This window comes from Oncorhynchus tshawytscha, linkage group LG11 (assembly GCF_018296145.1).
Source record: "Oncorhynchus tshawytscha isolate Ot180627B linkage group LG11, Otsh_v2.0, whole genome shotgun sequence".
Lineage (NCBI taxonomy): Eukaryota > Metazoa > Chordata > Actinopteri > Salmoniformes > Salmonidae > Oncorhynchus > Oncorhynchus tshawytscha.
Genome location: NC_056439.1, coordinates 100,426 through 115,172, shown reverse-complemented (window position 1 = coordinate 115,172; position 14,747 = coordinate 100,426). Strand labels below are relative to the sequence as shown.

General features: G+C 42.0%; 1 protein-coding gene across 2 annotated transcripts in view; it reads left to right on the top strand.

Moving 5' to 3' along the window:
* LOC112234711 (type II inositol 3,4-bisphosphate 4-phosphatase) overlaps positions 1–1,654 on the top strand; it is a 266,070-nt gene extending 264,416 nt beyond the window's left edge. Inside the window, exon 21 of one of the 2 annotated variants that reach the window (XR_006084508.1) lies at positions 689–1,654. Coding sequence is in view for 1 of the 2 variants with exons in the window: in XM_042329620.1 (XP_042185554.1) it covers positions 689–692 (4 nt within the window). In the remaining variant the exon portion in view is untranslated. The remainder of the gene's footprint in view (positions 1–688) is intronic. The other variant, XM_042329620.1, reaches the window with a different exon arrangement.
* The last annotated feature ends 13,093 nt before the right edge of the window (positions 1,655–14,747 follow it).

Genomic DNA, 14,747 nt, shown 5'->3' with positions numbered 1-14,747 from the left:
CTGTGGCAAAACAGACTCCTGCCAATGATCTTGGATAGCAACCTTTTTCAACATTGGCATGAGAAGGAAATAACTGTTAAAGGAATTTAATTCCTATATGTTCATCAACCAATTCAATTAAAAGACTCTGCCCATTTCTAAGAATTTGTAAGATACTTACTTGTATAAAATAGACAGAGACCCGTCTCAAAATCAATCAATAGCGTTTATTCTCGAGAGTACTGATCATAGTACAATATACATCAGGTTATATACTAGAAATGAGGTCATAGGTTTTAAAATGTCCTTCCTCCACTCCAATACAATGGCAGTATAGTTCACAAGCCTTCCCACATTGTCTGCCACCTGTTAAATAATCTACTACTAGCCGGTCTGACGATAACTCCATTTGTTTCTAACAAGGAACAGACAGTCCTTGTTCCAATTCTTGATTATAATTACACACATTATATTCAGTACTATGATTATAATAAGATTCATACATCCATACAGTAACATAGTAGTATTCTGTTTAGTTATAGTTTTAAGCTAAATGTATACATAATTTAGTCATTATTCATCAAAATCCCATGACAATAACGCATTTAGAACATTGTCATATTATTATTATTATACATTGCTTATGTCATTTGAGCAACTGAAAAATAAATACCAATTATCCAATAATCATTTATTTTGTTATTTACAGATAAGAAACTCTCTCAGAAGCAGTCTTGGAGATATGACTTCACCAAATCAACTACTCCATGACTCATATAGATGTATATCCAGTGTACTCCTTGCTAATGCAACAATGCCCAAAACCAGATGTACATAAGTCAAGAGAGTGATGGGAATCCGATTTTAATACTACAATTGATGAGGGGCTATGGTTCAGACCTGTGCCAAGATAGTGTGTCAGCAACCATCAACTCTAGATACAGACTTCTACATTACAACTTCCTCCACCAACTCCATCTGACACCTCAGAGTTTACATAGATATCACCCTGAAATATCAGAAATGTGTTTTAGATATGGAACAACAGAAGGCACTTTTTGTCATTCTACTTGGCAGTGTACTAAATTACAAGCCTGCTGGCATGATGTTTGTGATACCCTGACCTTTATTATAGAGGTCCTTTCCCCACTTGACCCTGAAATATGCCTTCTGGGTAACTTCACAATTGTGAATTTGAGGAATAACTTCCAACATAAAATGTACAGAAATCACCCTTGCCACTGTAAGAAATTGTGTTAGATTGACATGGAAATCAGATTCCTCTCTCAATTACAAGATGGCTCTACAAAATAAGTGTATTCCTATGGAGATTACCTATGATTTAACAAATAAATGTAACTACTTTGTGAAAATACGGCAAACCTTCCTGGACCATATGGAAACACGTCGTTTGGAGTTGGTGGATGTGAGCTTGGAGATCAATGTAGATTGATGTAGCTATTGTCTCTCTGTAATGTACTGTTTCTATTGTAATGTTGGTATCTCTTGTCATTTGTCTTATTTAGTCATTATTAGTATTATTACTATTCTAATTGTATTTCTTTTTCTTTTGTGATTTGTCATTGTTTCAATATTCTTTTTATTCTGGGGGGTGGGGAGGGTTGAATGACCTTTTGTTGTATTTACACTTGCTGTATTGTATTGTTCTGCTGTTAAACAATTAAAAAATAAAATATTTAAAAAGTATTAAAGTAATAATAGTACTCAGAGCCTTTACTCAGTACTTTGTTGAAGTACCTTTGGCAGCGATTACAGGCTCAAGTCTTCTTGGGTATGACGCCACAAGTTTGGCACACCTGTATTTGGGGAGTTTCTCTCATTCTTCTCTGCAGATCCTCCCAAGCTCTCAGGTTGAATGGGGAGCATCAATGCACAGCTATTTTCAGGTCTCTCCAGAGATGTTCCATCGAGTTCAAGTCCGGGCTCTGGCTGGGCCACTTAAGGATATTCAGAGACTTGTCCCAAAGCCACTCCTGTGTTGTCTTGGCTGTGTGCTTAGGGTCGTTGTCCTGTTGAATGGTGAACCTTTGCCCCAGTCTGAGGTCCTGAGGTCTCTGATGCAGGTTTTCATCAAGGATCTCTTGAGAAGTAACGCTTGGCCAATGAATTCAATCTTGGTTTCATCAGACCAGAGAATGTTGTTTCTCATGGCCTGAGAGTCCTTTAGGTGCCTTTTAGCAAACTCCAAGCAGGCTGCCATTTGGATTTTTACTGAGGAGTGGCTTCTGGCAAATCTAACATAAAGGCCTGATTGGCGGGGTGCTGCAGACATGGTTGCCCTTCTGGAAGGTTCTCCCATCTCCACAGAGGAACTCTGTAGCTCTGTCTGAGTGACCATCGGGTTCTTGGTCACCTCCCTGACTAAGGCCCTTCTCCCCCGATTGCTCAGTCAGCCGCACCAATGTGTCGGAGGAAACACCGTATACCTGGCACCCATGTCAGCGTGCACTGTGCCCGGCCCGCCACAGGTGTCGCTAGTGCGCGATGGGACAAAGGCATCCCTGTCGGGCCAAACCATCCCCTAACCCGGACGACACTGGGCCAATTTTGCGCCGCCCATGGGTCTCCCAGTCACGGCCGGCTGCAACAGAGCCTGGACTCGAACCCACAATCTCTAGTGGCACTGCGATGGGGAAATGTTGTTGCAGTGTCATGTACACATTTAAGGTGGCGTTTTAAATACAAAACAAATTACATACCAGTTACATACCAATAAAAAGAGACTAGCCTGCTGGTTTTACTGGGTTGATAGCAACATTAGCCCAGATAGCAATTCAGGAGGGATATCACACCTGGCACAAATTATTGTCTAGTTCTGTTTTTCCTGCCGAGGGGTGCCCTATACCTGCACCCAGAGGGGAGTAGTTTAAAGTCCGGGTACAGGGGGTGGCTTGTGTCTAAAATGATTTTGTGAGCCTTGGGGAGGGCCCTGACCTTAAAGATCTCATCCAGGCCTGTTTGACTCCAAGTACCTTGCTTGCTTTGGTGATAATGCTTCTCAGCACATTTCTCTGGCTGACAGTTGCATTGTCAAACCAACAAACAATACAACAACTTAAAATACTCTCAATAAAAGATTTGTAAAACAGAGTCAGTATAGTACAGTCGTGGTCAAAAGTTTTGAGAATGACAAGTATTCATTTTCATAACGTCTGCTGCCTCAGTTTGTATGATGGCAATTTGCATATACTCCAGAAAGGTATGAAGAGTTTTCAGATTAATTGCAAAGTCCCTCTTTGCCATGCAAATGAACTGAATCCCCCCCAAAAATTCCACTGCATTTTAGCCCTGTCACAAAAGGACCAGTTGACATCATGTCAGTTATTCTCTCGTTAACACAGGTGTGAGTGTTGACGAGGACAAGGCTGGAGATCACTCTGTCATGCTGATTGAGTTCGAATAACAGACTGGAAGCTTCAAAAGGAGGGTGGTGCTTGGAATCATTGTTCTTCCTCTGTCGGCCATGGTTACCTGCAAGGAAACACGTGCCGTCATCATTGCTGTGCACAAAAAAGCTTCACAGGCAAGGATATTGCTGCCAGTAAGACTGCACCTAAATCAACCATTTATCGGATCATCAAGAACTTCAAGGAGAGTGGTTCAATTGTTGTGAAGACGGCTTCAGGGCACCCAAGAAAGTCCAGCAAGCGCCAGGACCGTCTCCTAAAGTTGATTCAGCTGCAGGGTCGTGGCACCACCAGTACAGAGCTTGATCAGGAATAGCAGCAGGCAGGTGTGAGTGCATCTGCACGCACAGTGAAGCAAAGACTTTTGGAGGATGGTCTGTTGTCAAGAAGGGCAGCAAAGAAGCCACTTGTCTCCAGGAAAAACATCAGGGACAGACTGATATTCTGCAAAAGGTACAGGGATTGGACTGCTGAGGACTGGGGTAAAGTCATTTTCTCTGATGAATCCCCTTTCCGATTGTTTGGGGCATCCGGAAAAAAGCTTGTCCGGAGAAGACAAGGTGAGTGCTACCATCAGTCCTGTGTCATGCCAACAGTAAAGCATCCTGAGACCATTCATATGTGGGGTTGCTTCTCAGCCAAGGGAGTGGGCTCACTCACAATTTTGCCTAAAAACACAGCCATGAATAAAGAATGGTACCAACACATCGTCCGAGAGCAACTTCTCCCAACCATCCAGGAACAGTTTGGTGACGAACAATGCCTTTTCCAGCATGATGGAGCACCTTTCCATAAGGCAAAGTGACAACTAAGTGGCTCAGGGAACAAAACATTGATATTTTGGGTCCATTGCCAGGAAACTCCCCAGACCTTAATCCCATTGAGAACTTGTGGTCAATCCTCAAGAGGCGGGTGGACAAACAAAAACCCACAAATTCGGACAAACTCCAAGCATTGATTATGCAAGAATGGGCTGCCATCAGTCAGGATGTGGCCCAGAAGTTAATTGACAGCATGCCAGGGCGGATTGCAGAGGTCTTGAAAAAGAAGGGTCAACACTGAAAATGTTGATTCTTTGCATCAACTTCATGTAATTGTCAATAAAAGCCTTTGACACTTATGAAATGCTTGTGATTATACTTCAGTATTCCATAGTAACATCTGACAAAAATATCTAAACACAATGAAGCAGCAAACTTTGTGAAAATTTATATTTGTGTCATTCAATACTTTTGGCCACGACTGTACAGTCAACATTCAAATATCACAGCTTTCTGAGAAAGTACAGTCTCTGTTGACTCTTTTTGTAGATCAGGTCTGTACATTTTCTCCACTGAAGCTTATTGTCCAAAAGGACACCCAGATATTTATAATCCTCTACAATCTCTATGTTCTGACCTCTGATAGATGTTGCAGAGGTAGGTGTTGTACGCTTCCTGAAGTCTATATTCTGACCTCTGATAGATGTTGCAGAGGTAGGTGTTGTACACTTCCTGAAGTCTATGCACATATCTTTGGTCTTGTTGGTATTGAGAACCAAGTGTGATTCCTCACACCACTGTACAAAGCCATCTAGGACCGGGCCATGATGTTCCTCGTCATCATGCAACAGGCTGATCAAGGCAGTGTCATCAGCGAACTTAACGAGGTGTCTGTCAGGATGTGAACTAGTACAACTATTAGTGTACAAGACGTACAGGAGTGGGGACAAAACATGAGCCTGTGTTGGCGGTGCGTACGTTCCACATGTGGGGACATACTTTCACCCGCTGTGACCTCTGGCTCAGGAAGTCCAACAGCCACAAAACCAGCCCCCCATCTAAGGAGAGGTCCCGAATGAGTCTCTGTGCCAGAATGTAGGGCTGGATTGTGTTGAAGGCAGAAGAAAAGTCAACAAACCGTACCCTGCCATGGGATTTGGCACCATCTAGATGTCTATAGAGCATACTGATGAGAGTAAGAATGGCATCATCAACTCCTCTGCTGGGCTGATAGGCAAACTGAAACGGGTCAAGGAGCTTCTGGGTGGCGCTGAGAAAAGGACTTTTCACAATTTTTTCAAAGCATTTCATTACTAAGGATGTAAAGGCGACAGGGCGGTAGTCATTCAGCACAGAGGGAATAGATGCTTTAGGAATGGGTATAGTTATTGAGTTTTTCCACAATACTGGCACGTGTTGCTAGTCGAGCGAGGATTGTAACATGTCTAAAAACACCAGCCAATTATTCAGCACAGTAGCTCTCCCTATGACTATATCCTCCATAATCTATACTCTCAGACGCAGAGAAGAGACAACAGCTCAGCTCATCAAACTGTCCAATCTCTGGAGGGGCCAACAGACATTGCTCAATCTATGCTTGATTAGGCCCATGTGCCACCCAGCCAAAACGGACTAATACATAAATCCTTTAGCTATTGTATTTTAACATTTTGTGTGAATTTCATACAAGCTTGCAAGTTGTTACATTATTGCTTTGTAACTCCCAGACAAAAATAATATCCTGTAACCGTGTCCCTCGGGGCTACAATGTTAAACGTCAAACTCCATTCTCTTATATGCCAAGGTGGTGGACAGTGGCCCAGCTGCACTCAGTATGTAACCTGACACCACTGGAGGTGAACTGATGGATAGTGGCCCAGCTGCACTCAGTATGTAACCTGACACCACTGGAGGTGAACTGATGGATAGTGGCCCAGCTGCACTCAGTATGTAACCTGACACCACTGGAGGTGAACTGATGGATAGTGGCCCAGCTGCACTCAGTATGTAACCTGACACCACTGGAGGTGAACTGATGGATAGTGGCCCAGCTGCACTCAGTATGTAACCTGACACCACTGGAGGTGAACTGATGGATAGTGGCCCAGCTGCACTCAGTATGTAACCTGACACCACTGGAGGTGAACTGATGGATAGTGGCCCAGCTGCACTCAGTATGTAACCTGACACCACTGGAGGTCTTGATGGTATTTGTGTAGAACAAGAAAGAAAACCAGTAGGTGGCCGTTACAAGCAGACAACTTTAGTGAATTATTTACAGATTTATATTTTAGTCATTTAGCAGACGCTCTTATCCAGAGCGACTTACAGTAGAGAGCATACATTTTATTACATTTTAAATACTGGTTTAAATACTGGTTGTGGGAACCCACAACCCTGGCGTTGCAAGCGCCATGCTCTGGACAAGATCGGCCTATAGTTTACAGCACCATGAACGTGACCATATCCCTGGCCAACGGCAGTAGCTCAGACAGCTTCATCCCAAGGCCGATGTCCACGTACCCCAGACCTCCCTCATCCCCATACCACTCTTCCCGTATGTCCTGCTTGCCCATCAGGAGGGCCCACTGAAGATCCCCACCAAAATTCCACCAGGGTGCCGGTGGAGGGCTGGCAGGTCATCCAAAATAGACAAAGCAAGGATATGTGTAAACTATGTGCTGGTAACATTTGTTCAGGGTTTGGTAGGGCACTGGGTACAAAACATAACAGCCCTGTCCTAGTTCTGTGACAGCATTTGTTTCACCAATAGGGAAAATTATATTGATATGTTTTAGATGCCATCCACCATTGCTTTAAAGAGTTAATGTATAGAGAGAAGCACATCATAGACCAGGGCTATATGTTTTATATGAGGATGCGGGATGTTTTGACATTTTTCCCTTCCATTTCATTTAATTACATTTCTTGCAAAGTTGTTCTTATTTAAAATACTCTTCTTTTTTTTTTTTACATAAATATTATTTGAACCAATCTTACTCTGATTAAGCAATTGATTGTTTTGGAATAGCAGGACATAAAGTACCCCATGCTGTACTCATATTGAAGAGACAGGTTGAAGATACAGGAGGGGGCTAGAGAGGAAGGTAGTCACAGAGAACTTAATCAGACATCGCTCCTAACATTGGTTTGACGTTACTCACAGTGTCGGTGGCTACACATAATGTTGTTGTGAGCGTCTTATAGTATCCTGTTGGAGATGATAAACCAATACCACAAAAGCTTTTAGCAAATACTATATGCCTACATTTCTTCACATTCTGTTATACGGGGTGACTGTACTGATTGCTAGACTGATTAATTGGGACACAGCTCGAATTATAAGCTTGGTTTGTTAATAGGTCACAATTGCATATGTTTTTAGTAACGTTTTCAATAACTTCCTTCTGAAACAAGTCGTGATTGTGGGTTAAACAGAACATATCATCCAACTGTCTCATGAGGTGCACATATAGAGCAACCTGCAGCAGTCCTCTTAGTCCTGAATCATTTACTTGCAAATACACAAAAACATTTGATTTTACTCTGCTGCTACTCGCTGTTTATTATCTATGCATAGTCACTTTACTCCGACCTACATGTACAAATTACCTCGACTAACCAGTACCCCGCGGTTATAGCCTCTGTATTGTTTATTTTGTTACTTTAGTTTATTAGTAAATATTTTCTTAACTCTATTTCTTGAACTGCATTGTTGGTTAAGGGCTTGTAAGAGAATTTCACGGTAAAGTCTACACCTGTTGTATTCGGCACATGTGACAAATACAATTTGATATGTTCATGTTTCCAATGGGTTTGTTTTTTTCCCCCAGTGGTTATGTCAGTGTTGTGTGGTGGTGCTTCCTGCCTGCAGATTTCCCCTCCTCCACTTATCCAGATACACAACCCTGCTCTTAGCTCTCGCATACATGCGGTTGGCTGAGCTCAGTGCTAGTGGGCATGTACTAATGGGCTCCTGTAACCAGAAATAGCAAGATGCCAGCCCGCACGAATCAGCGTATGCGACCCTGAGTAGATTACGTTGAAAATAATGGTTGACCATTTGAGGCTGTCTCTAGCTCTTATTCTAGTTCAATGGGAGCTACATTGCCAATGAATCAATCAGGAACATCACTTGCAGCTTGGGTCAAAGCAGCCAGGCCTTATGAGGAGTGGAGTTTTTATTCAATCAGATCCGCATGGCGGTGTCGGAGGTGGAGCTTCAAATCCACAAGCGGCTATTGGCATTACACCTAAAGTGGACATTGCTCTTAATGCAAGTCCGTGCAGTCAATGGCAATCTCATACAAAAATCCCTGAACACTGGAATGTGAGATGTAATCTACACCTGGATTAGTTTAATAGAAATCCTCATTTAGTTTAAAGGCCCCATGGAGTCTTTGTAAATGTACTTTAAAATCATCACTGTATGTCTAATAAATGAAAAACAACCCAACATTTATTTTTTATCATTTATTTCCCTGAGCCTCCTTTGGCCTTTGAAATGCTCAGTCTGATTGTGTGGGCATTAGGAAACACAATTTTAAGATATTTACATACACAGCCCTGATTGGCTGATAGGATGGTCTAGAGCCCATACCCCAAGCGACTTACAGCTGTAACCGCAGCAAAAGGTGGCGCTACAAAGTATTAACTTTAGGGGGCTGAATAATTTTGCACGCCCAATTTTTCAGTTTTTGATTTGTTAAAAAAGTTTGAAATATCCAATAAATGTCGTTCCACTTCATGATTGTGTCCCACTTGTTGATTCTTCACAAAAAAATACAGTTTTATATCTTTATGTTTGAAGCCTGAAATGTGGCAAAAGGTCGCAAAGTTCAAGGGGGCCGAATACTTTCGCAGGGCACTGTAGGTAGCAATGGTAAACGTGCATAAAGATGGCAGAATTACGGTATTGATTTCGCTCTATCCACGCATACTTTTTAAAACTATGGCGTTTCTAGTGTACTGATGATTTCCAAGAGCATCCATGGGGAACTGAAAGAAATATGGAACTACCCGGACTCTGCCTAGAGCTGGCCATCTGACCAAACTGAGCAACTGGGAAAGAAGAAACTTGATCAAGAACACAATGACCACTGACAGAACTACAGAGTTCCTTGGCTGAGACGGGAGAACCTGCCAGACGGACAATAGTCTCTACAACACTTTACCAATCTGGGCTTTATGGGAGTGGCCAGACGGAAGCCACTCCTGAGATAAAAAATCATATGGCAGCCTGCCTAGAGGCATGTGAGACAGACACTGGTGAGGATAGAGGGAACAATGAATGAAGCAAAATATATATAAATCTTCTTCAGAGTGCAAATGACCTTAGACTGGGTGAAGATTTATGTTCCAACAGGACAACCCCAAGCATACAACCAAAGCAACACTTGAATGGCTTCAGAAGAAGAATGTGAGTCATTGAGTGGCCCAGCCAAAGCCCAGAATAGTCTCATTGAAAATCTGTGGAAAGATTTGAAGTTTGTCATTCATCTAACTTAACAGAGCTTGAGAAAATCTGAAAGGAAGAACGTGAAAAAAATTCCCCAAATCCAGAAGTGTAAAGCTGATAGACATACCCAAAATGACTCAAAGCTGTAATTGCCGCCAATGGTTCTTCTACAAAGTATTGATTCATGGATGTGAATACTTATGTAAATGAGAGATCTGTATTTTAATTTCAATATCTTTGCTAAAATTTAATTATGGGGTGTGTGTAGATGGGTTAGGAAAAAACAAAACATTTAATCCATTTTGAATTCAGACTACTAACGAAACGTGGAATAAGTCAAAGGGTATGAATACGATCTGAAGGCACTGTACTCTTGCTAATGACCATACAAAATGATTAATGTAACTGATCATAACATATTGTTGAATAAACTTAGGTTATGGATTGAGAGATAACTTTCTCATAAAACAAAGGGTTTTCGTTGACAGAAGCCTCTCTCATGCAAATTCCATTGAGTGTGGTGTACCACAGGGCAGCTGGCTAAGGACATTGTTTTCAGTTTTTACAAATGACCTTCCCCTGACCTTGAACAAAGCCTATGTGCCTATGTGCCTGATGACTCAACAGTATACATGACGGTTGCAACAGTAAAATAAATAACTGAGACACGCAACATACCCATTCTAAAACTGACTGGAGCTGTAACTAGCAATAGGCTTGTGCTAAATATCTCAAACTAAAAGCATCATTTTAGGACAAATCACTCGCTTAACCCTAAACCTCATTTAGATCTATTATTGAATAATGTTGCTATTGAGCTAACCGAGGAGACTAAAATGCTAGGTGTAACTCTAAATAACAAGCTTCCATGGTAAAATCATATAGACTCAATGGTTGCTAAAAATGGGAAGAAGTCTGTCCATGATAGGGCGTTACTCTGCCTTCTTGACATCTCAGTCGACCAGAAAGCTCCTACAGGCCCTAGTTGTCGCACCTAGACTACTGCCCTGTTGTGTGGTCATGTGTGGCAAAGAAGGAAATAGGTAAATTGCAGTTGTCCAGAACAAAGCAGCACGTATCGCACTTAGATGTACACGGATGTGTCAGTTTCTCCTGGCTCAACATTGAGAGATTGACTGCATCACTATTGGTCTTTGTGCTAGGTATTGATGTGTTGAAGGTACCGAACTGTCTGTTCAAGCAGTTGGCACACAGTTCAGACACTCATCGGTACAACACAAGACATGCAACAGGAGGTCTCTTCACAGCCCCCAGGTTCAGAACAGAGGCTTGGAAACGCAAAGCATTAAATAGAGCCATAACTACATGGAACTCTACTAGGGTGCCCATATTACTTCCACACCTGCGGTCAAATTCCATGTAATTAGGCTTCTCCAAGCTCTGATGCTGCTGGTCAGTAGTAGCCTACCAAACTTGATAAATGTCTTGTACTCAGCACTCTATTGTCCCTCTAATCACTCTGACATCAATGAAAATCTAATCGAAAATCTAATCAAACACTTCATGAGAGCCCATGAGCTCACGTTGCGCAACATTTCAATAGGCTAATGGCATCAGCTTTCTATAGGCTAAGCAGAGGATGGCATCAGCTTTCTATAGGCTAAGCAGAGGATGGCATCAGCTTTCTATAGGCTAAGCAGAGGATGGCATCAGCTTTCTATAGGCTAAGCAGAGGATGGCATCAGCTTTCTATAGGCTAGGCCTGCTGTATTGATCTACCAACTTCTCTAATATTAAGCACATTGCTTCTCTTTACAACAGCATTATAGCACACCTGGCCTGAATGAAAATGAACCACGGAAAAAGCGTCCTCCCTTCCATATTTAAGTGCATAGATGACATGTATTTTTTTCCCCATGCCCCAGTTGAGACAGGTGCATGATAACGGTCCATTCTAAATCAAAATAAATTTTACACATATTATTTAGTATATGTAAAGACATTCAATTAAAAATAATCTAATCGGTGACAATAGCCTATCACTTGTTTATTTCACCTTTATTTAACCAGGTAGGCAAGTTGAGAACAAGTTCTCATTTACAATTGCGACCTGGCCAAGATAAAGCAAAGCAGTTTGACACATACAATGACACAGAGTTACACATGGATTAAAACAAACATACAGTCAATAATACAGTATAAACAAGTCTATATACGATGTGAGCAAATGAGGTGAGATAAGGGAGGTAAAGGCAAAAAAAGGCCATGGTGGCAAAGTAAATACAATATAGCAAGTAAAACACTGGAATGGTAGTTTTGCAATGGAAGAATGTGCAAAGTAGAAATAAAAATAATGGGGTGCAAAGGAGCAAAATAAATAAATAAATTAAATACAGTAGGGAAAGAGGTAGTTGTTTGGGCTAAATTATAGGTGGGCTATGTACAGGTGCAGTAATCTGTGAGCTGCTCTGACAGTTGGTGCTTAAAGCTAGTGAGGGAGATAAGTGTTTCCAGTTTCAGAGATTTTTGTAGTTCGTTCCAGTCATTGGCAGCAGAGAACTGGAAGGAGAGGCGGCCAAAGAAAGAATTGGTTTTGGGGGTGACTCGAGAGATATACCTGCTGGAGCGTGTGCTACAGGTGGGAGATGCTATGGTGACCAGCGAGCTGAGATAAGGGGGGACTTTACCTAGCAGGGTCTTGTAGATGACATGGAGCCAGTGGGTTTGGCGACGAGTATGAAGCGAGGGACAGCCAACGAGAGCGTACAGGTCGCAATGGTGGGTAGTATATGGGGCTTTGGTGACAAAACGGATTGCACTGTGATAGACTGCATCCAATTTGTTGAGTAGGGTATTGGAGGCTATTTCGTAAATGACATCGCCAAAGTCGAGGATTGGTAGGATGGTCAGTTTTACAAGGGTATGTTTGGCAGCATGAGTGAAGGATGCTTTGTTGCGAAATAGGAAGCCAATTCTAGATTTAACTTTGGATTGGAGATGTTTGATATGGGTCTGGAAGGAGAGTTCAGTCTAACCAGACACCTAAGTATTTGTAGTTGTCCACGTATTCTAAGTCAGAGCCGTCCAGAGTAGTGATGTTGGACAGGCAGATAGGTGCAGGTAGCGATCGGTTGAAGAGCATGCATTTAGTTTTACTTGTATTTAAGAGCAATTGGAGGCCACGGAAGGAGAGTTGTATGGCATTGAAGCTTGCCTGGAGGGTTGTTAATGAATGATTGTGAATGATGCCCAGCTTGTGTGCAGTAAGGCAAGAAACAGCTTGCCTTTTTTTGCTACTTTTTAAATCATAGTCACACCTACCTCATGTAGCCTAGCCTATAGACCTATATGTTTTGATAAGGTTTGTAAAGTGGCCAAATAACTTCTTATACTTGGAGCACATTTAATATGCTTTATAACCAGTGCAGAGCCTAACTGGCATACACAGGATGCGTGTGAGTTTCAAGTTTAATCGCATTTGTCCTCACTATTAAGAACAGTGCGAATGCAATCGAAAAATCACATCAAAACATCCTATCATACTTTTAAAACTCACCTCACTGTGATGATCAATTTAAAGAAGTTCCACAGCAGGCTGAAGCAGTGTAAACAAAATGGACAGCACTTTAAGGTGATAATTAATTCAAAACAACCATATGCATATTAGTTTATGGATAGGTTTATGAGCCCAAGGCCGAATCAATAACCCGAATTAAAATTATGATTGTGCCATTATACAATACATAGCCTACCGCATATTATGCATGGCAGAAAAACAAAACAGATTTAAGATGTCTTTGATACATAATTTGTGGAATTTCTTTCCTTAATGCAGTTGAGCCAATCAGTTGTGTTGAGAAAAGGTAAGGGTGGTATACAGAAGATAGCCCTAATTAGTAAAAGGCCAAGTCCATTTCATAGCAAGAATAGCTCAAATAAGCAAAGAGAAACGACAGTCCGTCATTACTTTAAGACACGAAGGTCAGTCAATGCGGAAAATGTCAAGAACTTTGAAAGTTTCTTCAAGTGCAGTCGCAAAAACCATCAAGGGCTATGATGAAACTGGCTCTCATGAGGACAACAGGAAAGGAAGACCCAGAGTTACCTCTGCTGCAGAGGATTAGTTCATTAGAGTTACCAGCCTCAGAAATTGCAGCCCAAATAAATGTGTCAGAGTTGAAGTAACACACATCTCAACATCAACTGTTCAGAGGAGACTGTGTGAATCAGGCGTTCATGGTTGAGCTGCTGCAACAACAAAAAACCACTACTAAAGGACACCAATAAGGAGAAGAGACTTGCTTGATCTAAGAAAAACGAGCAATGGACATTAGACCGGTGGAAATCTGTCCTTTGGTCTGATGAGTCCAAATTTGAGATTTTTGGTTCCAACTGCCGTGTCTTTGTGAGACGCTGAGTAGGTGAACTGATGATCTCTGCATGCGTGGTTCCCACCGTAAAGCATGGAGGTGTGATGGTGCTTCGCTGGTTTTATATCCTATTCAAGGCACACTTAACCAGCATGGCCACCACAGCATTCCGCAGCGATATGCCATCCCATCTGGTTAGGGCTTTTTTGATTTTCAACAGGACACTTTCTGCTATTTTACCAAGGAGAGTGATGGACTGCTGCGTCAGATGACCTGGCCTCCACAATCACCTGACCTCAACCCAATTGAGATGGTTTGGGATGAGTTGGACCGCAGAGTGAAGGAAAAGCAGCCAACAAGTGCTCAGCATATGTGGAGGTACCACAAGTCAGCACAAAGACAACAGGAGCACTGCCAGTTATTCCAGCGCCATTTCAGCTTAAACATAAAATACTTTAATACACTGAAAACAAACTTAAAAAGACACCCAAAACTATTTAGTCCAATCAACGTTGCTAAATATTGTGTGGCTGTCCTGTTTTCTGTCTGTGTGTGCGTGTGCACAAGTAAAACTAATCATGGACTCACCCACTTGTAGAACACCAATGTCATCCTCATCTTTTTCATGTTGGCACAACGGTCTATGGCTTTGTCTTTGTCATACAGTACACTTTTATTTTTTGTTGTCATAGGCTACCTGGCTAAAATGCTTGCTAGCCTAACGTCCTCGCATTTGCAACAACAAACCAGCTAAGTCTGCCAGCTAATTAACATGAGCCTACATGTCAGG